This window comes from Geotrypetes seraphini, chromosome 6, assembly GCF_902459505.1.
Source record: "Geotrypetes seraphini chromosome 6, aGeoSer1.1, whole genome shotgun sequence".
NCBI lineage: Eukaryota > Metazoa > Chordata > Amphibia > Gymnophiona > Dermophiidae > Geotrypetes > Geotrypetes seraphini.
The window spans coordinates 230,176,126-230,200,084 of NC_047089.1; the positions used below are offsets into that span (position 1 = coordinate 230,176,126).

At 43.8% G+C, this 23,959-nt stretch overlaps 2 protein-coding genes across 5 annotated transcripts in view; one reads left to right on the forward strand and one right to left on the reverse strand.

The window, feature by feature from the left end:
• Positions 1–23,438, reverse strand: part of LOC117362793 (trifunctional purine biosynthetic protein adenosine-3-like) — a 97,958-nt gene extending 74,520 nt beyond the window's left edge. Inside the window, exons 1-3 of one of the 2 annotated variants that reach the window (XM_033949770.1) lie at positions 23,321–23,438; positions 16,545–16,691; positions 2,032–2,127 (exon numbers count right to left, since the gene is read on the reverse strand). In XM_033949770.1, the coding sequence (XP_033805661.1) occupies positions 2,032–2,127; positions 16,545–16,689 (241 nt within the window). In that variant the 5' untranslated portion in view covers positions 16,690–16,691; positions 23,321–23,438. Of the gene's footprint in view, positions 1–2,031; positions 2,128–16,544; positions 16,692–21,939; positions 23,188–23,320 lie in introns of those variants that run through there. The other variant, XM_033949769.1, reaches the window with a different exon arrangement.
• SON (SON DNA and RNA binding protein) overlaps positions 22,967–23,959 on the forward strand; it is a 168,944-nt gene continuing 167,951 nt past the window's right edge. For 2 of the 3 annotated variants that reach the window (XR_004539933.1, XR_004539932.1), the window contains exon 1: positions 22,968–23,177. Coding sequence is in view for 1 of the 3 variants with exons in the window: in XM_033949767.1 (XP_033805658.1) it covers positions 23,098–23,177 (80 nt within the window). In the remaining 2 variants the exon portion in view is untranslated. Of the gene's footprint in view, positions 23,178–23,959 lie in introns of all 3 variants that reach the window. The other variant, XM_033949767.1, reaches the window with a different exon arrangement.

A 23,959-nucleotide genomic window follows, 5' to 3' on the forward strand; every position in this document is an offset into this window, starting at 1 on the left:
TGACTAGCCACATACGATTTGATTCTCTCTTTCTCTTGATTTATCATGGGCTAAAAAATTTGGCAGTCATCCTCTTTTGAAACACAACAAAAAAGGTCATCGTTTGCGTCATTTCATGAAGGCACAGCCCTACTAACAAGCCCCAATGACAGAAAAAAGTGTGGTAAGATGTTATTATCAATTTCAAAATCACAGTATGCATAAGTGAAGATTTTTCTCTCTTAAGTTTCAAAAGCACCCTTCAAGTCTAGGGGACACTTGATGAAGTTACGGGGAAATACTTTTAAAACCAATAGGACAACTTTTTTCACTCAGAGAATAGTTAAGCTCTGGGATGCATTGCCAGAGGTTGTATTAAGAGTGGATAGCGTAGCTGGTTTTAAGAAGGGTTTGGACAATTTCCTGGAGGAAAAGTCCATAGTATGTTAATGAGAAAGATATGGGGGAAGCCACTGCTTGCCCTGGATCGATAGCATGGAATGTTGCTACTCGTTGGGTTTCCAGAATCTTTTGTTACTTTTTGAGATTCCGGAACCTTGCTATTCTGAATGGAATGTTGCTACTCCTTGGGTTCTGGCCAGGTACTAGTGACCTGGATTGGCCACCATGAGAATGGGCTACTGGGCTTGATGGACCATTGGTCTGACCCAATAAGGCTATTCTTATGTTCATTTCTTGGAAGGACAAAAGAAGGGACCTTATTGCTAGTGTCAAATTAAAGTGCAAGATTTTGAGATTTATATTCCATCTTTGCCAATAAAATCTGGTTTTCAGCAATAAACATACAAAAACAAAAACCCAACAACACATAAAACACCTTAAAAGCAAATTCAACAAATTAACAGGAAAGCTACAGTCTTCTACACCAAAATTTTATTTCATACATATCCATCTCCCTCTGGGTGCTAAAAGTTTTTCAAAGAACGACTTGCCAGATTTTTTGTTTAAAAAAAATTAGGCATAAAGTTAGGTAGAAGGGAACTACAAAACTGAGAAGTCTTGTCCCTCAAAGTCCACTCCTGCAATTCCTAGCCTTACCTAGGCTATACGTGCAAGGCTATCATTAAAAAAGGAGATGCAGTGGACTCTCAGAAGATAAGTGACCTAATATTGGTTTAAGAATTAATTTGATATTACACACATATCACTTGCATTGCACAAGGCTATTTGATAAGTTATTTATTTAACTATCTGGAAAAAAAGGGGGGGGGGGGGTTATGCCGATGACATGTTCTTGACCCAAAGTTTTACACTGCTAAGATTTCTTCCAAAATTTGGAAGGGCAGTGGAAGGGCTCCGAGGCTTTTTCCTCCTTTTTTAATGATAGCCTTGTGCGTATAGCTAAGGTAAGGCTAAGAGTTGCATGACACCATCACACTGTTTGAGCTAATATTATTAATAGACAGAAGTTTAGACAAGATACACACGTTCAGTATTGGCTTTATAGTAAACTTATTGATCAAATGATTTTTTTGTTTACTATGATTCTTGGGTAAGTTGTTCTAATTTTTTTTTTTTTTGTTCCATTCAAAATGCCATTCCTTTACCAAAGAAAAGAAGTGAGCTATACTCAAACATAAATAAAATGTAAGAAGTAGAGAATAATGCAAGGAATTCATACTGCACAGTTCTACATGCACACCAATCGTAAATGCAGAGTTATCTTGATTTAGAACAAATTCCAGGATGAGTCTTTGGTCGGCGGGTAATATCTCCCCATTTCATCCTCTTCCACTGCCCTCTCTGAACTGATGGATTTTACAGGCTTCGGCCACTGACAGTTTCTTTGGGGAGTGGGGTTGGGTACTGGGGGGAGGGGGTCTTTGCATTCTTGTATTATTTAAATGTATTTGATGACAATAGTTTTGGACTGTGGGTACTTCTGATGAGTTGGGACTGTAGCTCTGTATCCTGTTCTGCTGTTTATTCTTTTGTACCTATTGATGGTCATCAATAAAAATTGTTTGAACATAGAACAAATTCCAGGAAAGAATCTAAACCCATCAAATTTGGGACCTTGATTTTTTTTACCTGCAGCAAGGGGTACCTCTGGGCCAACTACCACAAGGGCAATGGCATTCTCCTTGCAGAACTGGGTGACTGCAGCATGATCACCGACTGGGATTTCTGCAACAGAAAATAAAACAAGATGGGAAATCTTAAATGTGCAACACATGTTACCAAGAATCAACTGCACTTATATACAGAGCCAATGTCAGCTTGGGAGCAGGAGGCATAAGTCCTACAATGATGGGGGAATCTAGCACCTGGGATTTGTGTGTGTGTGTGGGTTTATCATTATCTGCCATTGGCAAAATAAAAGATCCTCTTCCATCTGTATCACACAATGCAGAAACTCCTATACTACTTTTGCAATTTCAAGTTTTGCAATATCGCAAGACCAACTCGGGAGGCTTTTGCCTGTGCAGGTCAAACTGGAGCCAAGTTGCACCATACAGGAGGAAGAAGAACTTCTGTTTTGGCTGTAAAAACTGCAGCACTGGACAGTAAAGTGTCAAGACAGGTTATACCATTCAGTCTCATTAAGGGGAGGGGGCTGGGAAGATTGAGACTGCAGAGTTCAGAAAGGGAGACTGCTAATGACAATGAAGGATATATGAGAATCTGAAATAGGGGAATAGAGAAGAGAGATGCAAGAGGAAAGGAGACCAAAAGGTGGATAAGAACTATGGAAAAAGAGTTGGCTGAGGAAGGAGAAGGGTAAAAAGGCAATGGAGTTGGGATGGAGGTGAAGATCCATGCTACAATGTACGCGAGCCAGAGGCCCATCTATTAGGAGGGTGCTGGCATGCTGCTGAACCAGCATCATGAGGTGGCACCTTAGGAGATGGATTTAGCAAACACTTTTCCATGGAAACAGACTGGGAAAACAGTTTTAAGTAAAATGAGTTCCTGAAGGACATGTGGCAGATCTGAGAGAATGTACCATCTTCTGAATTTTAATTGGGGGGGGGGGGGGAACAGGACACGATAATCTCAGCTGCTGTCCTTTCCTTAAAAAAGATAGCACATATTCAGGCCTTGTTGCCCACCCTCCAGGCATTTTATGAAACTGATGCATTCCTCTGTTAAATTATCTGAAAAAATGAGTATGCTATCTTAATAGCAGGGCTCATCCTGAAAAAACACATACAACGTAACTCCTGCTTTCCAACCATAATACAATGAATGCTAACACGATTGAAACACTCAGCAAAGAACAGTCTGGATACAGGAAGCATAATACAAGGACCTTCCCGTAGAGTTTTTACATGTACATTTAAATATAGAAACATGACGGCAGATAAAGGCCAAATGGCCCATCCAGTCTGCTGAAAAATTCTGTCTCATGCACAGACAGGAACATTAAAAAATCTGCTGGGAAAAAACCCAACCTGTCTAAAACTTCCCTTTTCTCTCCCCAATATGATCAAAGCTATTAATGAAAACTGGGATTTACCTCTCCCCATTATCTCACAGTTTGCTGCACGTTTCTCCTTGCCTTGGAAGTTTCTGTCATACCTCATCAGATCTGAGGTGAAATGTACAAAACCAGCCTGGCCTGAAAAAAAGATTAGGTTCCTACCTTGATAATCCTTCTTTGTTGTAGATGTGTCTAGTGGTCCTGAACAGTAGAGTTTTGTATCTGAACCCACAAACAGCCCTAGTCTCTGCCCACAAGGTAGCAACTCCTCTGGTGGCATGAGCTTGAAACTTGAAACTTTCAATGTGATCAGTGGCTGTCAATCATCTTTTCAATTCCACCTCCTTCCCAGGGAGCTGCTCCTACCCCCTCAGTTCGCACAAAAGCAATCAAGTAGCACTGTAATGAAAGTCATAACTAGGAGGGGGGAAACGGGGAAGAATCCCCAACAGTACAATTCGGTTCTGCTCTGTAAAAAAACATTACCAATAAACATTATAGTAACATTCAAGCAGGTGCTATAAAACAGATACAAAAACGTATGCAACCAGCACTAATCTTATATATAGAGCTCATAGCTACTCTTATGTCCCACTATCCAACAGAGACTTGAAGCAGATTATATACTCTTGAATGTTCCTTTTTTTTTTTTTTTTTTTTAATTTATCAGTTTTTAAACATTATCATTTTTACAAATAATAATTCAAGGAGAGAAAAGAAAAAACAAAACACTACCATTCACTTATTTTATGACATAGTCTTACATTACCATCAATCTCCTCTAGTCCACATAATGGAAGAACATTCCTGAAATTTACTAAATATAAAATAACATATAATCAAGATCTTAAACTAAGATCTAATTTATAGTGCATAATTCTACTAAACTCCATTTATAATTAATTCAAGTGGGAACTGACTGCTTAATCTCATGAAGCTGTAAAAACTGTTCCAACTGCATTGAATCCCAAAATACGTATTCACATTCCTTAAATTTCACTAAGCATTTACATGGGAATTTTAAATAGAATGTAGCTCCTAAGGCCAACAACCTTGACTTTAAATTTAAAAAAACTTGTCTTCTCAATTGTGTTGCCTGGCTTCATCTGGAAATATCAACACATTATATCCACAAAATTTTGCTTGCTTATTTTGGAAATAAGCTTTCATAATTAAAGATTTATCTAATTCTCTAGCACAAGTTATTAATAGGGTAGACCTAGTTTGTATTATATCCTCTGAATCCTCCAGGAAACCCGTTAGATCAAATTCTATCTGTTCCAACTGGTCTAATCCCAATTCTGCTGAAACTTTCTTTTTCTGTGGGATATAATACAAATTTGTTAAGGGCAAAGAATCGGCCTCTGACAACCCCAAAACTTCTTTAAAGTATTTACGAATTAAAATTTCTGAGGTCAACAAGTGCGTTTTGGGGAAGTTAACTAGACGCAGATTTTTTGCCCGAAGTATATTCTCCATCTTTTCAAATTTAGTATAGGTAATATGTGAATCTTTAAGAACAGATGACGATAAAGTCTGTAATGTTAATACTTGGGATTTCATTGTCGAGGTACGTTTCTCAATAATTTTCAGATTTGAATCAATATTTTCTAACTTAGTAACAATTTCTTTTGAAAATTTTACGTTTTGTGTTACCACTGACATTAATAACTCCTCTACTCCTTTTTTTTATCTTAGCAAACTTGAAAGACTGAGATCTCTCCAGTTTTGACCGATTCCAAGGCAAAAAGCAGATATAGCCCATGCACAGGGCGGGGCTTCAAGACCACTAGACATCTATAAGAAAGAAGATTATTGAGGTAAGAAACTAAATCTTTCTTTCTAGTGCAATGGGTCTAGTGGTTCTGGATCACAGGGATGTACCATAGCAGTCCCCAGAGTCTAGCATAGGCCCGCTAAGCCTGCCTCTAGAACGGAGGACTGAAAAGCAGAGCCTTTCCTGGCTGCTACGTCCACCCTATAGAACCGAGTAAAGGTATGGAGAGTAGACTACATATTCGCTCTATAGATCTCCTTGAGTGAGACAGTCCTAGTCTCTGCCCATGAGGTAGTAACTCCTCTGGTGGAGTGAGCTTTCAATGTGATCGGCAGCTGCTTACCATAGTCCACATACATGGAGGAAATGGCCATCCTAATCCATCTGAAAATTGAGACTTTAGACACTAGCCTCTCTTTCTTGGCATGACTTGTCAGAACAAAAAGGTAATCTGATATGCGAAACTCCTTGGTAACTTCAACGTACCGAAGGAGAGTCCACTTGACATCCAACAAATGCAACTCCTTGTTCTTTTTCTTCAACCCCATAGGGTGGAAAGTGGGCAAGTGAACTTTCTGATTAATGTGGAAGGGCGAGCAACTTTTGGTATGAAGGACAGAACCTTGTGTAAAGAGAGCCCTATTTCTATAATTTTGAGAAATGGCTTCCTACAGGAAAGAGCTTGCAACTCATATACTCATCTTGCCGATGTAATTGCCACTGAGAACATAATCTTGACTGTTCCAGAAGGGAAGCCTCCCATAAGGGCTCCACCGAGACCCTGCAATACAGTGTTAAGTTTCCTGGAAGGGAAAGGGGGATGCACCAGAGGGCACAACCAAAGAGCCTCTTTAATGAACTGGGCGACATCTGGGTGAGAGGCCCGGGAACCTCTGGAAAGAGGAAAGGTTTGCTATCTGCACTTTCAGCGATCTGATAGACCCTTCTGAAGAACCGCCTGGAAAAAGTCCAAGACTACCAAAATTGGAGCTCAAAAAGGCTCTACATCCACCACATTGCACCGGAGCTAAAAGAACTTCCAGGCCTTAGCATAGGTTGCCACCTTCAATGGCTTTTTAGCTCTGAGCAAAGTGGTGACGACCAAATCTTAATAACCCTTGCTTGTCAGGGCTGCTCGCTCAAGAGCCATGATGCAAGCTCAAAGTGTTCCAGATTCTCAATAGGGACAGGTCCTTAAGTGAGAGAATCCACTTGGATCAGCAGTCCACATACCATAAGACTACCAACCCCAGATGACTCGTAATCCTGTGAATGACTCAACTGTGCAAGCCCCAGGGGGGAAATATGTATAAGAGCTCTTTCTCTGGCCAATATTAGACTAACGCATCAAACCCCCCTGACTTCCGGGCTCATATGAAGGGTGTTCAATAATTTATCTACCCAAGTATGAAAGAAAGTAGTAAGCATATTGAAACAAGTATGTGCATGTTGTGATGTGTCTCAAGGTTACTCATGCACAGTTGTGGCTCAGTATGAGTCTAACATTCCAAGAGACAGGATGTCAGGAACTCTTCATGTGAATCAAATAAAAATGCCAGATTTGAGCAAAATTCAGTGATAAAATTTCTCACAAAAGAAGGGGAAAAGCCAGATCCATGTACGCATGACTGCAGTTTATGGTGAGTGTGCCCCATCATCCTACAAAGTAAAATTTTGAAGCAAGCAGTTTAAGTGGGGTAGGGAGTCCATTGAAGATGACCCTCGCACTGGACAGCCTGTGGAAGCAACTTCCACAAAAATGTGCAAGAAAGTTGAGGATTCAATCTTATCAGACAGACAAATTAAGGTTTCCTGAATAGCTGAAGAAATGGCATCTCGGCAGGTAGAGTTTGGAAAATAATTCATGAAAAGTTGGGCATGTCCAAGATTAATGCAAGATGGGTTCGAAGAGTAGTGACGCTATATCAGTAGGCCATGATGCTCCAGTGCTGTCAGGAGTACTTGGAAATGCTCCATGAAGATCAAGTGAATTTTTTCATCATTTGGTGACTGCAGATGAGACTTGGGTTATCACAGAGATCCTGAGTCCAAAATGGAGTCAAGACAGAAAAATTTGCTGCCAAAGTTATGGCAACTGTCTTCTTTGATGATGAACGACTTTTGCTTCTGGAGTTCATGCCACAAAAGAGAACCATAATCAGCATAATCAGGGAGACAAAGCACAGTTACTTACTGTAACAGGTGTTATCCAGGGACAGGAGGCAGATATTCTCTACATTTTTGGTGACGTCATCCACGGCGCCCTGTCGCGGACAGCTTTTCAAGCAAACTTGATTGAAGATCTTAAAGTTTGCTAGTGCTGCACTGCGCATGCGTGTGCCTTCCCGCTCAGCTAGAGGGCGTGTCTCCTCAATGTGGTCCTCAGTTCAGATAGCTAGCAAAGAAGCCAACCCGGGGGGGTGGGAGGGTTGCGAGAATATCTGCCTGCTGTCCCTGGATAACACCTGTTACGGTAAGTAACTGTGCTTTATCCCAGGACAAGCAGGCAGCATACTTTTTACATGTGGGTGACCTCCAAGCTAACTAGGATGGGACAGTGGGAGAATTGGCAATTTAGGAGAACAGATTACATAAAACCAACAGGCCGAACTGGCCGTCGCGCCTGGAGAAAGTATCCAGACAGTAGTGAGAGGTGAATGTATGAACCGAGGACCAAGTTGCGGCCATACAGATCTCCTCAATAGGCGTGGACCTGAGGAAAGCGACAGACGCCGCCATCACTCGGACCTTATACCCCATGAGCCGACCCTGCAACGGGAGACCAGACTGAGCGTAGCAGAAGGAAATACAAGCAGCCAACCAGTTGGACAAGGTACGCTTGGAAACAGGACGCCCCAACTGATTAGGATCAAAAGATATGAAGAGTTGAGGAGCCGTCTGATGAGACTGGGTGCATTGGAGGTAAAAAGCCAACGCCCTCTTACAGTCAAGAGTGTGAAGCGTCACCTCTCCGGAAGAACAATGAACTGGTTGAGGTGGAAATCCGAAACCACCTTAGGCAAGAACTTAGGATGAGTACAAAGGACCACCTTATCGTGATGAAAAACAGTAAAAGGCGGGTCCGCAACCAGAGCTTGCAGCTCACTGGCTGCGAGCAGACGTGAGGGCAATAAGAAACACCACCTTCCAAGTGAGATACTTCAGATGAGTCTTATCAAACGGAGGTTTCATCAATTGAGCTAGAACCACATTTAGATCCCAAACCACAGGGGGGAGGGGGACTTGAGTGGAGGATGGACACTGAAAAGGCCCTTCATAAATCGGGAAATCACCAGATGGACCGAGAGCAAATTCCCATCAATCAGTAGATGAAAGGCAGCAATCGCACTGAGGTGGACTCAAACAGAAGTCGATTTGAGACCAGACTGAGACAAGTGCAGCAGATAGTCCAGCACGGAGGACAAAGAGGCAGACAGCGGCTCCAAGCGATGAGTAGCACACCACGCAGCAAACCTAGTCCATTATTGGGAGTAGCATTGTCTAGTGCGGGGGTCGGCAACCTGCGGCTCCAGAGCCGCATGCGGCTCTTTTCCACCTTTGCTGCGGCTCCGGTAGTGTGTCACGCAGGCATGCACCTTACAAGTCCAGCGTCGCGGCGGGAAATAGCCATGCTGAGCAGTGAGCTCAGCACATACACAGATGAAAGCCTTGCTTGCTGATTGGTCCGGCGGCGGTGCCGCCGGACCAATCAGCAAGCAAGGCTTTCATCTGTGTAGTGCTGAGCTCACTGCTCAGCATGGCTATTTCCCGCCGCGACGCTGGACTTGTAAGGTGCACGCCTGAAAAAGAAATCATCCTGGCCGGGGTCGGTGTCATGCTCCGGAGATCTACAGCCTTCCTATCTCCCTCTCCCTTCTACCTGCTTCCGGCCACATCCCCTGCTCCGCGGCTCTCTTCGGCAACTCAGCAGCAGCGATCGACACAAGCTTCTGACGTCGGGGCCTACCCTCTGCGAGTCCCGCTTGTTTCAACTTCCTTTTTCCACAAAGGCGGGACTCGTAGAGAGAAGGCCTCGATGTCGGCAGCTTGTCTTGATCACTGCTGCTGACGAGTTGCTGAAGAGAGCCGCGGAGCAGGGGGGTGTTGCCAGGTGCAGGTAGAAGGGAGAGGGCCAGATGCAGGACTCGTGGGCGAGGGAGGAGAAGAGAGAGAGAAAGAGAGAGGGGAGGGAAACAAAAGGAAATCTTTCATACTGGGCTGGGCCGGAGTGGAGGGAGGGTGGAAAAATTCTGGCTACAGGGTGCAGTAACAAAGGAAAAGGGGGGAAAGCTGAAAATGGAGATAGTGACACAAAGAAGAGAAAGGGTAAGCAGGACCTACTGAATAAGGATAGAGATACAGAGGGGACATGAAGAGGAGGTGAAATAGAGACATAGAAGTAATGCTGAAAAAGTGGGGGGGGGGGAGATAAAGACATTGAAAGGGCAAATGGTGAACATGGCGTAAAGATAAGGACAGAGACAAATGAAGATTCTGAAAAAGTGGTGAGATAGGGATATAGGTGAGATGGACACAAAGAAGGGTGATGCTGGAAAATAGGTGGAATGGTAATTCTGACAGACACAGAAGGGAAATGCTGGATCAAGGAGAGATGGGGCTCAGGCTGGATGGAATGAGGAGAAATGCCTTGTTGGCCCGGAACTTCCTCTCCTACGTCAGAATTGACGTCAGGGAGCGGAATGCTGGTCAGCGCAACACTTCTGCAGGGAAAGCTTGGGACGGCGGTGGCTTGGGGGCTGTTCCCCGATTGCGGTGGCAGCAAACCGAGTGGCTTGGGGGAGGGCACGGAGACAAAAAGAAGGGGGAACAGGGAGACAGAAAGAAAAAGTTGGGGGAGAGAATGAGGTCTGGAGGAGAGGAAACATACAGGAGGCTGAAAGAAAGGAAGAAAGATTGGATGCACAGTCAGAAGAAGAAAGTGCAACCAGAGACTCATGAAATCACCAAATAGCAAAGGTAGGAAAAATGATTTTATTTTCAATTTAGTGATCCTGTATATAGCATTAATATAAGAAACAATATATGCAGTGTTAGATTTGTTTTATAATGGTTTTGCGGCTCCAAGTTTTTTTTTCTTTTCGAAAACGGGTCCAAGTGGCTCTTTATGTCTTAAAGGTTGCAGACCCCTGGTCTAGTGGAACTCTTCCAAGAGGCCTCGAGGACATCCCGCACCGACTGAGAAAAACCGAAGGAGGGAGTTAGGTGGAAAGGAACCACGCCGTTAAGTGTAGAGACTGCAGATTGGGATGCAGCAGCAAACCCCGACTCTTGAGACAGCAGAGAAGGAAATACAGGCAGAAGCAGAGGCTCCCTGGCACTGAGTTGGAGGAGAAGGGAGAACCACGGCTGTCTGGGCCACCGAGGAGCTATCAAAATCATGGTGGCGTGGACCGACTTGAGTTGTACGAGAGTCTTCAGAATCAGAGGAAATGGAGGGAATATATAGAGGAACCATCCCGTCCAATCTAGATGGAAAGCATCCACATCGAGACGATCCAGGGAGTAAATCCTGGAGCAGAAGTGAGGCAACTTGTGGTTGAAGGGCGAGGCGAACAGATCTATCTTTGGCGTCCCCCATCGAACAAACACCTGATGCAGAGTCGAGGAATGGAGGGACCATTTGTGCGGCTGGAGAAGACGACTCAACCTGTCCGCCAGGCAATTTTGCTTGCCTTGGATGTAGACCGCTCGAAGGAAGATGTTGTGACATATCGCCCACTCCCAGAGCCGAAGAGCCTCCCGGCAAAGAGAGACAGAGAACCCGTACCCCCCTGCTTGTTCACATAATACATCGCCACCTGGTTGTCCATGCGCACCAGATCCTGAAGCAAATACCGAAAGGCCACCAAAGCATTATAAATGGCCTGAAGCTCCAGTGACGATCAGCGCTCGAGCAAAGACCCAGAGGCCGTCGAGGTGAGCCCCCCAGGCATACGCGGAGGAGTCCGTTGTTAGGACCTTCTGCGGCGGGGGCATGAGAAAGAGAAAACCTCTGGAAAGATTGGAAGAGAGCGTCCACCAGCGGAGCAAACGCTTCAAGGAGGAGTCACCGCAATGTGCTGAGATGCGGGATCCTGGTCCTGTCTCCACTGGGACGCCAGGGTCCACTGAGGCATGAAGTCTGGCAAAAGGAGTCACATCTGCTTGGCCGAAGCCTGAAAGGAGACCTGCTGGCACAGGCAAATGAGGGCAGCCTGCCAAGGCTGAGGCAGAAACGAACGGAGGCGAACTATGTCCAGCACCACCCTTATGAACTGCAGAGACTGAGAGGGGCACAACTGGGACTTGGGGAAGTTGACCTCGAAGTCTAGATGCTGAAGGAACAGTCCTTGGGTCACTGAAATAACCTCCTGCTGTGACGGTGCCTTGATGAGCCAGTCATCGAGGTACGGGACCACTTGAAGACCCTGCGACCGCAGTGCCGCCGCCACCACCACGAGGCATCAATGGTGCGGATCTGTGATTGAGATCACCTGACCGCACTGCGTGCACTTCTTGAAACCGGTGAGAGGCCGGTATATCAAGCTATAAATAAACTTGAAGCTCACAAAAGCCTTGTACTGGGAGGCTCAAGGACCCCAGCAGGGTCCTCCTGGGCTCCATGGCCCCCGTGTGTCTGCACTTGATCAATGCACCTTTGGAGAGCTCCGGAAAGGGTCTCTTCCCCGAGGAACACACCAACTGCAGATCCCCAGCCCTGGAGGACTCAGAAGAGGCTGAGCCGAAAACTCCCGTCCATCCGCTGCACATGAGACATGAAAGTTCCTCAGCTGACCATCCATCATGTACTTGGCATGATATAGTGGTAGAAAAACCTTATGGGTCCATCCCTGTCAATTTTAAGCAAATTTGAGAGGGTTTGAGGCAGATGGAGGCTTTAGAAAAAAAAAAAAAAGACTTTAAAATCCAAGATGGCCGCCACCAGCAAAATTGCGCCAAAATCAACCCTAGAGACTTCCCCAAAGAACAAAAAAGGCAAGGAAAGGGGTTATAGAGGAGGGGGACCTAGGCTTCAAATTCAACTTTTGAAGCTGTTTCCCCCAATTTTCCCCTTAGGCTATAATCACCTTACTTACTGTGCCATATGGTGCCTGCATGCTTCAGCACAGGAATTCAGCTGGAACAAATGGAAAAGAAATCTCCCTCAAATTTGCTGGACAAACCTAGTCTTCAGGCTTCCAGTCAGACCGAGGTCAGACTAAGCCTCAATCCCCAGAAAACCTTGTCACAAAGATTTTGGGGGGGGAGGGATATAAAGCTGGCTGACTATTAACCCCAGCCTGACTGAGAAGGAATCAAATAGCCTGCACTCAAGCTCCTGAATAAATCAGGGACTGAGCTTCAAAAATACAAAAGCAAGCTGTCTCTGAGGGCTGTTTTACTACTTGGGATCTTGCTAGGTACTTGTAATCTGGGTTGGCTACTGTTAGAAATAGGATACTGGGCTTCATGGACCGTCTTGTCTGTCCCAGTATGGAAATTCTTAAGAACATAAGAAATGCCTCCGCTGGGTCAGACCTGAGGTCCATCGCGCCCAGCAGTCCGCTCACGTGGCGGCCCAACAGGTCCAGGACCTGTGCAGTAAATTTCTATCTATACCCCTCTATCCCCTTTTCCAGCAGGAATTTGTCTAATCCTTTCTTAAACCCCAGTACCGTACTCTGCCCTATTACGTCCTCTGGAAGCGCATTCCAGGTGTCCACCACACGTTGTGTAAAGAAGAACTTCCTAGCATTTGTTTTGAATTTGTCCCCTTTCAACTTTTCCGAATGCCCTCTTGTTTTTTTATTTTCTGAAAGTTTGAAGAATCTGTCCCTCTCTACTCTCTCTATGCCCTTCAAACCCCCTCTTAATCTTCTCTTTTCCAGGGAAAAGAGTCCCAGTTTTTCCAATCTCTCAGCGTATGAAAGGCTTTCCATCCCCTTAATCAGTCGTGTCACTCTCCTCTGAACTCTCTCGAGTAACGCCATATCCTTCTTAAGGTACAGTGATCAATACTGGACGCAGTACTCAAGATGTGGACGCACCATTGCCCTATACAGCGGCAGGATAACTTCTTTCGTTCTGGTTGTAATACCCTTCTTGATTATACCTAGCATTCTATTCGCTCTCTTAGCAGCAGCTGCACACTGTGCAGTCAGCTTCATTGTCATGTCCACCATTACTCCCAAGTCCCTTTCTTGGGTACTCTCAGTCAATAACATCCCTCCCATCGTATAATTATACCTCGGGTTTTTGCTTCCCATATGCAATACTTTACACTTCTCAACATTGAATTTCATCTGCCATCTCTCTGCCCATTCCCCTAGTTTGTCCAAGTCTTTTTGCAATTCTTCGCAGTCCTCCTTTGTCTGAGCTCCACTAAATAGTTTGGTGTCGTCCGCAAATTTTATTATCTCACACTTCGTCCCTGTTTCTAGATCATTTATGAATATGTTAAAAAGCAGCGGCCCGAGCACCGAGCCCTGCGGAACACCACTCGTGACCTTTCTCCAGTCTGAGTAGTGGCCCTTCACCCCTACCCTGGGCCCACTCCTCTTCAACATATTCATTGGGGATCTGACTCAAGGGCTTCAAGGCAAAGTAACCTTATTCGCTGATGACGCCAAACTATGCAATATAGTAAACGGCCATAATCTACAAGATGCTATGGAGCAAGACCTGCGTACTTTAGAAAGTTGGTCCTTGATGTGGCAGCTGGGCTTTAACGCCAAGAAATGTAAGGTCATGCATCTCGGTAACGGAAATCCTTGCAGAACTTACACCCTGAATGGAGAAACTTTAACCAGGACTACGGCAGAACGAGACTTAGGAGTAATCATCAGTGCTGACATGAAAGCAGCCACTCAAGTGGAGAAGGCTTCATCTAAAGCACGGCAGATGATAGGTTGTATCAAGAGAAGCTTCGTCAACAGGAAACCTGAAGTCATGATGCCATTGTACAGAGCCATGGTGAGACCTCATCTGGAGTACTGTGTGCAATTCTGGAGGCCACATTACCGTAAGGATGTGCTCAGAATTGAGTCGGTTCAGCGGATGGCCACCAGGATGGTCTCGGGGCTAAAGGGTCTCCCGTACGAGGAAAGACTGAGCAAATTGCAGCTCTACACTCTTGAAGAGCGTAGGGAGAGGGGAGACATGATTGAGACATTTAAGTACATCATGGGACGGGTCGAGGTGGAAGAGGATATCTTTCTTCTCAGGGGACCCTCGACCACAAGAGGACATCCGCTCAAACTCAGGGGAGGGAAGTTTCGTGGAGACGCAAGGAAGTACTTCTTCACGGAGAGAGTGATCGAGCATTGGAACAAGCTTCCAGTGCAGGTGGTCGAGGCACGCAGCATCCCAGACTTCAAGAACAAATGGGATACCCATGTGGGATCCCTACGAGGTCATGCCAAGGGATAGGGTCACTAGGACTTGAATGAGTGGGTCAGTAGAGTGACAGTATAATTACAATTATACTTAAGGGGTCAGAAGACTTAAGAGGGTGGGTAAATAGTGTGGGCAGACTTGATGGGCTATATGGCCCTTATCTGCCATCATCTTTCTATGTTTCTATGTTTCTACCCTCTGTTTCCTACCCTCTAACCAGTTTCTGATCCATCTATGCACATCTCCGTCCACCCCATGGTTCCTCAGTTTCCGGAGTAGACGTTCATGAGGCACCTTGTCAAAGGCTTTCTGGAAATCTAGGTATATGATGTCTATGGGGTCTCCTCTGTCCATCTGTTTGTTAATTCCTTCGAAGAAGTGCAATAAGTTAGTCAGGCATGATCTCCCCCTGCAGAAACCATGTTGGCTGGTTATCAGAAGTTCGTTTCTTTCAAAATGTTCATTGATGTTTTCTTTTATCAGTGCTTCCGTCATTTTCCCCGGAACCAAGTTAGTCAGGCATGATCTCCCCCTGCAGAAACCATGTTGGCTGGTTATCAGAAGTTCGTTTCTTTCAAAATGTTCATTGATGTTTTCTTTTATCAGTGCTTCCGCCATTTTCCCCGGAACCAAGGTCAGACTCACCGGTCTATAATTTCCCGGGTCACCTCTTGATCCCTTTTTAAAGATGGGCGTAACGTTGGCTATCTTCCAATCAGCACCGCGAGTCTACATCTTCTCCCAGGCAGAGATCCAACAAGTAGGTGCCTCTGGACACCGAGCCTCCAACTGAACACTTAGAGCAGAGCAGAAATACCTCTGAGCAACTTGCTTGCAGAAAACAAACTGAGGGGTCTACCTAGGAAGGAGATGCAGTTGAAAAGATGACTAACAGTTTTCTGCAAGCAATTTGTGGGTTCAGATGCAAAACCCTATGGTTCAGGATTGTCAGCATAGCTATTGCTAGCAATCAGCATTTTCAGTTGGCAGAACTAACGTCAGCAAAGGCCTATGGGAAATTATCTGACTCTGGAATGTTGATGCAGAATTCTGTGCTCCTGCACAGAATTCAGCATCCAGCCAGACTAGATTGTTTATCAAGAAGATAGGCTGCTTGAATGGGACAAAGAAGCCAGAGACTAATCCCATCTACCATGCCTGCAAGTATCACACCTTCCTTATCAACTAAATTAACCATTGTTTCAAACAGTTTACAAATTCTAAACAGAAAGATACTGGGACATACAATAGTTTCTATATTCAGAATAAGATTCCAAGCTATAAAAGCCTCCTCTCTGCAACACACATTCAGATCTCTCTTTCTCTGTCTATCCTTCTCTTTATCTATGGAACCCAAAGCTTAGACCATCACCCCATCCCCCTTTCTCAATCTCTCTCTGGATCTCCCTGGAACTTCAGGCTTCTATGTCTCTATTTTCCTCTGAACTCTGTAAGGCAGGGAAATTGCTTTGCTCTCTCCTTAATTGTAATGCTTTTCTGTAAGCCTATTTCTATAACATATTCTTTATGCAATCACCTCTGGCTGTGTTTCGTATTTGATTCTACTCCTGGTGAATCTTCTGTGAGGGAACTGAACCTGGGACCTGGTGTTTGTAAGGGCGCCTCTCATGTAACCCCTACAACCTCACCTTGTGGGGGACCTGACCTTTCAAACCTTACAAGGATCACTAGACACACTGCACTAGAAGTTTTTAAAATAGGGATTTTGTTTCTATTTCCATCTTTTTTTTATTTTTATGAAAAGAAAAAAGTGTTAATTTCTCAGTGACAAACCAGTCCTTTAATACTAGGGGAAGCAGATGTTTCAGCTTTGCACAACTCTACACATTTGTGATTAATAAAATGGGTGTTTTGCCACTGAACTGTGTAGGTACAATCTTTAATATCTGTTGCATGAGCATTACTGGCCTCTCGAGATTTCTTTACCTGAATTGGATATTTTTCCCTGGTTTGCTGTGCCTGCATTTCCTGGAGCAACGAAGACATGTTTCACTTGCGGAGATGCTGTCAGCTTCCAGGCGAGTGCGTGCTCTCTTCCTCCACTGCCAATCACAAGCACTTGATCTGACATTGCTGCATGGAACAAGAACACAAAGCTCAAAAATCACTTGTTTGTAAGGATGACAAAACACTTTATTCATATGATAAAATACAGGGAACACACTACAGGCTAGCACACTTGCAAAACACACCATAAGCTTTTTGGCTGAACAGTTTTTGCCCAATTTCAAACACAGAAACACTAATATCACAATAGATAAGTAGTATAGTACCCAACCTATCCACAAAATGTTGGTTCCGACATGTTGAATGAAATTAAACCACTTTCTTTAAGGAAGTAGCTGTCTTAAACATGTGGGCCTTAACCAACAGATATAGATTTTAATTGCTTATGTTCTGCTATGTCCCAAAATAGGTTCACAGGGGATTATGTAAAGAATAACTAGATTATTTATCTAAGAATGACATCATAATATTGCAGCATAGTTACTTTATCTAATCAAGATATATCTATGAAAAAGAAAAGTTGAATTATAAGAATCAATCTTTCAATATGTTAATATCTCCATGTAATATGGACCAAAGTTTAACAGCCTGATAAGAGAGCAGAAATTGAAGCACCTTCCTTGATAATATGCCCCTAGGAGTGGGAAATGATATTAACATACGATTCCAAGATCATGCATTTGATTAGAGTGGCTTTGGGCATGAATTTGGTGAATGAATGAGGTTGTGTTCACTTAATCAAGCAGCATACATCAGTGGTTCCCAACCTGTTCTGGAGGACCACCAGGCCAATCGGGTTTTCAGGATAGCCCTAATGAATATGCATGGAGCAGATTTGCATGCCTCTCACTTCCATTATATGCAAATCTCTCTCATGCATATTCATTAGGGCTACCCTGAAAACCCGACTGGCCTGGTGGCCCTCCAGGACAGGATTGGGAACCACTGGCATACACAATGTTTTGTTGTGCTTAAGCATTGGAATAAAGAAGGAAAGATGACGGATACAGAACAAAGGTACGATGGATAGGTCAGCTGGGTATGAAGAAGCAAGTCAAGGAAAAAGTATGTCTTTCTGGCCTTCCATCAATTGGCCACTAAACACATTTACCTATAAACCAACTGTATGACAACAGACCATATGAACAGCAAGAGTTAAGGGACTAAAGAATCAAACTCCAGTCTCCATCAAAGATCTTCAGCTCTTGTCAGTACAATCTCTCTAGAACACTTTTTTTTAGGACTGCATAGCCCTGCAATTCTGTACACACAGATCTGCTATCATTACTTCAATGTTTAACTGTGAATGAGTTAATTCATAAGGAATAAAAAAACACTACCAAGTTAGTCAGCCACATTACCAACTGGGAGGCTGGGCTTCAGAGGTCAACATTTAGGAATTATAATTATTTTTAATTTTTTGCACAATATATTAGTGATCCATAAACACAGACAGATAAAACAGCTGAACATACAAACACTGCTCTTCCTAAGGTGAGAAAAAACAGGGTCAAAAATATAACTCTTCTTTTCAGGTCCAGCAACCAAAGCAAAGTTTACTGTCACAAATAAACCCAACACAGTACCATGTTTTGCAAAAAAAGAGCCTTCCTCTGGGATTAAAAGATAAAATTTGTGGTATTTTATTCAATTGAAATATTCCAGCCAACGTCTTTCCACGAACTCCCCCCCCCGGTGCTCCTTGGCCAACAGGTATCTGATTGGAAGCATTACAATAGGGAAGGGACGGAGGTGCAGAAGCTCTTCAGACAAGTGTCCTGCAAAGTATTCAGAAGACTGGAGCTTGCTGCCTCAGATCTGAAGAGTTACAGGGAAAAATATTAGGGACTGGCACCTATGCTTCTGGGGGAGCTGGTCCTGGAACTATCATATATACTTACCCTTAAGTTGGTCTTACATAAAGGTCACCCCCTCCCCTCTAATTCTCCCTTAGCTTCTTGCCTATAGGTCACTTTGTCCAGACCCTTCCCATTCCTACCCTCCCAAGCCAATTCCAGTCTATTCCCTTCCCCTCCTGTGGTCTACCTATCTCTCATAGCCAACAGCTGCAAGCATAGAGCTTCCTCCCTTCCCCAGGCCATCACTTTCAGCGATACCTGCTCCTGAAGTTCTACACCAGGGGTGGGCAACTCCGGTCCTTGAGGGCCGGAATCCAGTTGGGTTTTCAGGATTTCCCCAATTAATATGCATTGAAAGCAGTGCATGCAAATAGATCTCATGTATATTCATTGGGGAAATCCTGAAAACCCGACTGGATTCCGGCCCTCGAAGACCGGAGTTGCCCACCCCTGTTCTACACCCTTTCCAATGCGTTTGCCTTCTTCTATAAGCCCACACTCAGACCCGACAAATAAAATATACCATAAACAGCACTAATTCCCAAGACTCAAAAGAACAACCTTACCAATGAAAATGCAGCTAGATAAATATTACATTGGGACCTAGAACACCAATATACCATATAGTAGAAAATAGAGCAAAGGAGACTGCTATATAGAAACTACATGCTAGCAGAATACCACACATGCACAAAACGACTAAGAAACAAGGAAACAAAATCAGTACTAGAGATATGAATGCAAAAAAAATGAACAGGAAATTTTAAGAAGTCAAACTCTACATCAGGGACACAGAGTCTGAACACCGACCAAACCTTCAATTCCAATTCTAAATTCCTATTTTATTACTGTCCAACCCCACTCCTACTAAGAGAACTGTAATTACAGAAACATAGGGCTCCTTTTATCAAGGCGCGCTACGGGGGTTAGCGCTAACCCCCACGGCAGCCTAAAATCCTAACGCCTCATCAATGGAGGCGTTATGTACTAGCGCGGCAGGCGGTTTAACGCACGGTATACCGCGCCTTTGTAATAGGATCCCATAGGCTTTATGTACAAAATTAGCTCTAATAGATCACACAGTGTATTTGAGGTTTGAACAAAAATCCAAATAAAAGCATTCAATACACTATTTAAATTTTTTATTTTGAAACTGAAATCTGTATGTTTTTGCCAACTCCAAAATTGTTGTAGACCGACTCCATATTTCTGCTCTGCATAAACAGCATTACTAAAGAAATTGAAATGTGAGATATCTGAAAGGTACAGTTCTAAAAACTGACATACAGCAGTTAATATTGTAAGTTCAAAATAAAATAACTTTTCTATCTTTATGAGCATTTTATTTTCCATTCATTTTGATCCCAGTAACTTTTATTTCTGCTTTCTATTTGCCCTCAGAAGAAAATAAGTGGGGAGGGAACCGTATACATCAACTTGAGATAGAATTGAGTTTATTACATAGTAACATAGTAAATGATGGCAGATAAAGACCTGAATGGTCCATCCAGTCTGCGCAACCATACATGCTCCATAAATTAATCATTTAGGGCCTGTTTTACAAAGCTGCGGTAATGGCCCTGAAGCCCACAGAGATTTAAAGGGCTTCGGGGCTGTTGCCACGTGGCTTTGTAAAACAGGCCCTTAATTTAAATGGTCCCTTTTCTTAGATATTTCTGGGCCAGAAACCCAAAGCCCTGCTCAGTAGTGTGCTTAGGCTCTAACTACTGGAGTCTCCTTCAAAGCTCACTCCAGCCCATCTTAACCATCCCAGCCATCGAAGCCTTCCCCAGCCCGTCCTCAACGAAATGTCCATATATGGGACACAGACCATGCAAGTCTGCCCAGTACTGGCCTTAGTTCCTTCAATATATACCCATTATTTTCCGATTAGAGATCCTCTGTATTCATCCCACGCTTGTTCAAACTCTGTCATGCTTGTTTTTTTAGTGAACAACTCCAAAATTTTATTTTAAAAAACTTTTTATTTGATCTCTGTTTTTGATTGTGATAAGTGTATATGTATTTTTCTAGATCACTATCTATACCCCTGATGCAGGCTTCAGTTTTGAGGTCGAAACACAGACTGTGTCAGGTCTGAAAGGATATGCAAGATATTTCTATGCGTGTTGTATTTAATAAATGATTGCATTTAATAAACTCAATTCTATCTCAGGTTGATGTGTACTGTTCCTTCCCCACTTCTTTTCTTCTGTATATTTACCGTGGGGTTGTTTGTCTTGTTTTTTGGATTACGTTCTATTTGCCCTCTCCAACCCTATCCCACTATTTTTTCAGCATGGCATTTCTCTGGGGTTGATGTAGAAATTCCATTGCTAAATACCATCCTTTTCTATTGCCCCAGTGTCTATAACCCCTTCCCATTCAGCATTACCCTTCTGTGTCTCACTATCCCCCTCTATATACCTGCCCCCCAATCACTAGCATATCTCCCTCCCTTTCTTCCTGAGTCCATTGATTCTCTTCCTACCTTCCCATCCCAAGTCTTTTCCCTCTTGCTCCCACCCACCCACATCTAGCACATTTGAGCAGTATCACTCCCTTTCTCTAGGTGCCTCTAGCCCTCAACACCTGGCAGGACTAGCCCTGACAGCATCCCTGTTACAGATTAAAAATTCAGTTTTATTCTCATTTACACAGCCCATCACCAACTTGTCTTTGGTGCCTAGCAGCAACTAAGACAGGTTGTCTCCAGCTAGCCACAAGATCTTCCCTTTGTTGCAGATAGGATGAGACAGAAAGGCTCCATGGCCAGTTGGAGGCAACCTGTCAATCACTGCTGACCACAGAAGCAACTTAGAGGACTTAAGGAAGGCCCAACTGTGGTTCAGGAACACTTGCAGGCTGGTGTGTCAATCACCAGTAAAGAATTTAAAAAACAGCTTTTCTATTAATGGTTTTAAGAATTTGCCTGCAGCCGGCCTGGCCTTTGAAAAACTAGTGGTACCCCTTAATGTAAGGTCTAGAAAATCTCACTCTGGAGTGCTAAATCACTATTTTCAGTATGATTTACCTCCTTAAATCTTTAAAAGCAGCACAAAGCAGTAGCTTTATTTACTTGTGTATGGTCATGTTTGAATCATTCTAAGTGGTCGCAAAGTGGTCGGGACTTGATCGGTGGGCTTAGTGAATCTAGCCCTAACAAAACTGACTCAAATAGATATTTTTAGCCTATTTCGTGGCATATCACACAACAAAGGGGATATTTTCCAGAATACAGAGCACAAGCAAGAGACCTAATATTTGTCATCACTTGCATACCTGAATACAGCAGCAAAAGGCAGAGAGCTGATCCATGATAACTACTACAGAACAGCCCAAAGTCAGCAAAATATACAAAAGATTCATGCTAATAAGCCGCAAAACCTTGGCAGATAAAGCGGTATGCTTCTTTTCATAAGTTAATCCCAAACCCCGATTCCGTATTTTCTTACCTAATAAGCGATTATTTTCCTATGTTGCACGTGGAGCATATAAGTGAACTACAGTACATAGCACCGTTCTCTCGCGCGGTGCTTCATCACGTGACTCGAGTCGACCCCCGCCACCACTAGGCAGCCATCTTTCCTAAGGGCAAATCTTTACATCGCGAGCAACTCTATTCTCGATTTGAGGGGGGGGGGGAGTGGAGAGGCGGAAGTCGACATTAAAATGATACAAAATATTTCAGCCACAAACCAGTTTACATTTCCCTTTTTGGGTGACTGATACCAAGCCAAACATGATATCCATATAGGAAGAACGGAGCTAGGCCCAGGGGGTCTTAAGGAGCGTGAGGAGGGGGACAGGCTTCTCATTACCAAAGAAAGCTTTGCTTAACAGCCCAGTATAGCCCTATGGTTATGGCCAGGAAGGGAAAGGAGGTGCTTTTTGCTACCGACCAGGAGCCCATGAACTTTGTACTCCGACCCTGTGTACGAAACCAGCCTAAAATATTTCCCTAAAAACTACCCATATCAAAGATGACCTCTACGTCTACTGTAGGCGGCCTTTTTAACCACTTGGCAGAGTACAGATTGGCTGGGAAAGCTCAACGCAGCGCCTGCGCAGTGAAATATCCAATTAAACGACTCTCCCGGAGAGATTTTGCTGTTCTCCTAGCATTTATATTACTGTTTTCTAGTCTAATGAAATAATACTGTGTTTTCTGAAAGATTGCTTTAAAACAAAAAAAATCTATTTTTTTAAATTCTTTATTCATTTTTTAATCTCACATCAAGTGTACAAATAAAAACACATTTGAAATTAAATACGTCACTTGAATTATAACATCAAATATATAAATGTATTCCTTTCTTTTAGCATTTAATCAAAATATACAAATATAAATAGTCTTTTCTATTGATTAAACCTACAGTAAACTTTAAACCACCCTCCTAAAATCTAAAACGCTCCAGTAAAAGATTAGAGGGGGGGGGGGGGGGGGGAAATCTCAGCCTTATAGGCGGTGATGTCAACCAGCAGTGCAAGGCAATAGAGTCCTCGCCCAAAAGGAGAATGGGGCGTTTTGGGATGGCGGCGGACCGAGGCCTGCGCGAATAGACCAGTGCATTGTGGGAGGGCGGAGGACCGAAGAGGAGAGGCGGAGCGTCATGGGGACGAACATCGAGCAGATCTTTCGCTCCTTCGTGGTCAGCAAGTTTAAAGAAATCCAGGAGGAGAAGTTGAATAGGTAACCGATCGGCTGGATGGTGTTTAGCTGTACAGACCGACGTTTTGGTTATAAAGCGGTCATGTTTTCGTCGTTTTGTACGAGTCAGTTGTATCTGAATGGTATTTTGTGACACAGTTCTTAGCCATCACGTTGGCCCTTACGGTAGAATTCGGAAGCAAAGGATCACTTTTACAGCAACGACCTCCCAAATCCTGTCTGCGACCGACCCTAGACGGTTGCAGCCGTGCGAGTATGCGAACGAGGAGGTCTACCTTTGCATCGCGCACTGGGAAGGGGAGGGTTTTATTTCTGCTCTCCCGGATGAGGGAGGGAGGGCTTTCCTTGCTGCTCTCATAATTATTGTAAGATACGCGGGAATGTGTGTCACTGCCCCTTATCGAAGGGAAGGGACTCTCTTGTCAAGAAGCTCAAAAGGGGGGGGGGTCTCTACTTTTTTTCATCAAGTAGAGAAGTGGGATTTCCTGCATATTTGTGGGATATGGCCTGCAGTTCCTATCGGGGAGGATGAAGGGGCCCTCTGCATATCTTGGAGCACAGGAAATTTATTTGGATTTGGGGATCAAATGGTTTATTTGTATTTGCTGTATTGCTTTTGGTAATATACAGCAAAGCAGAGTAGTGCAGGCTAAAAGTACAGGTGGAGAAGGCAATGTTACTGTACAAAGGAAAGGAAAAATCAAAGTCTACATGAAAACAAGATAAATCATAAAATTAATTTAAAAATAAAGCCAACCTTAGAATTGTGTGCTAACATTTAACATTGGCTTCTAGCATATTGT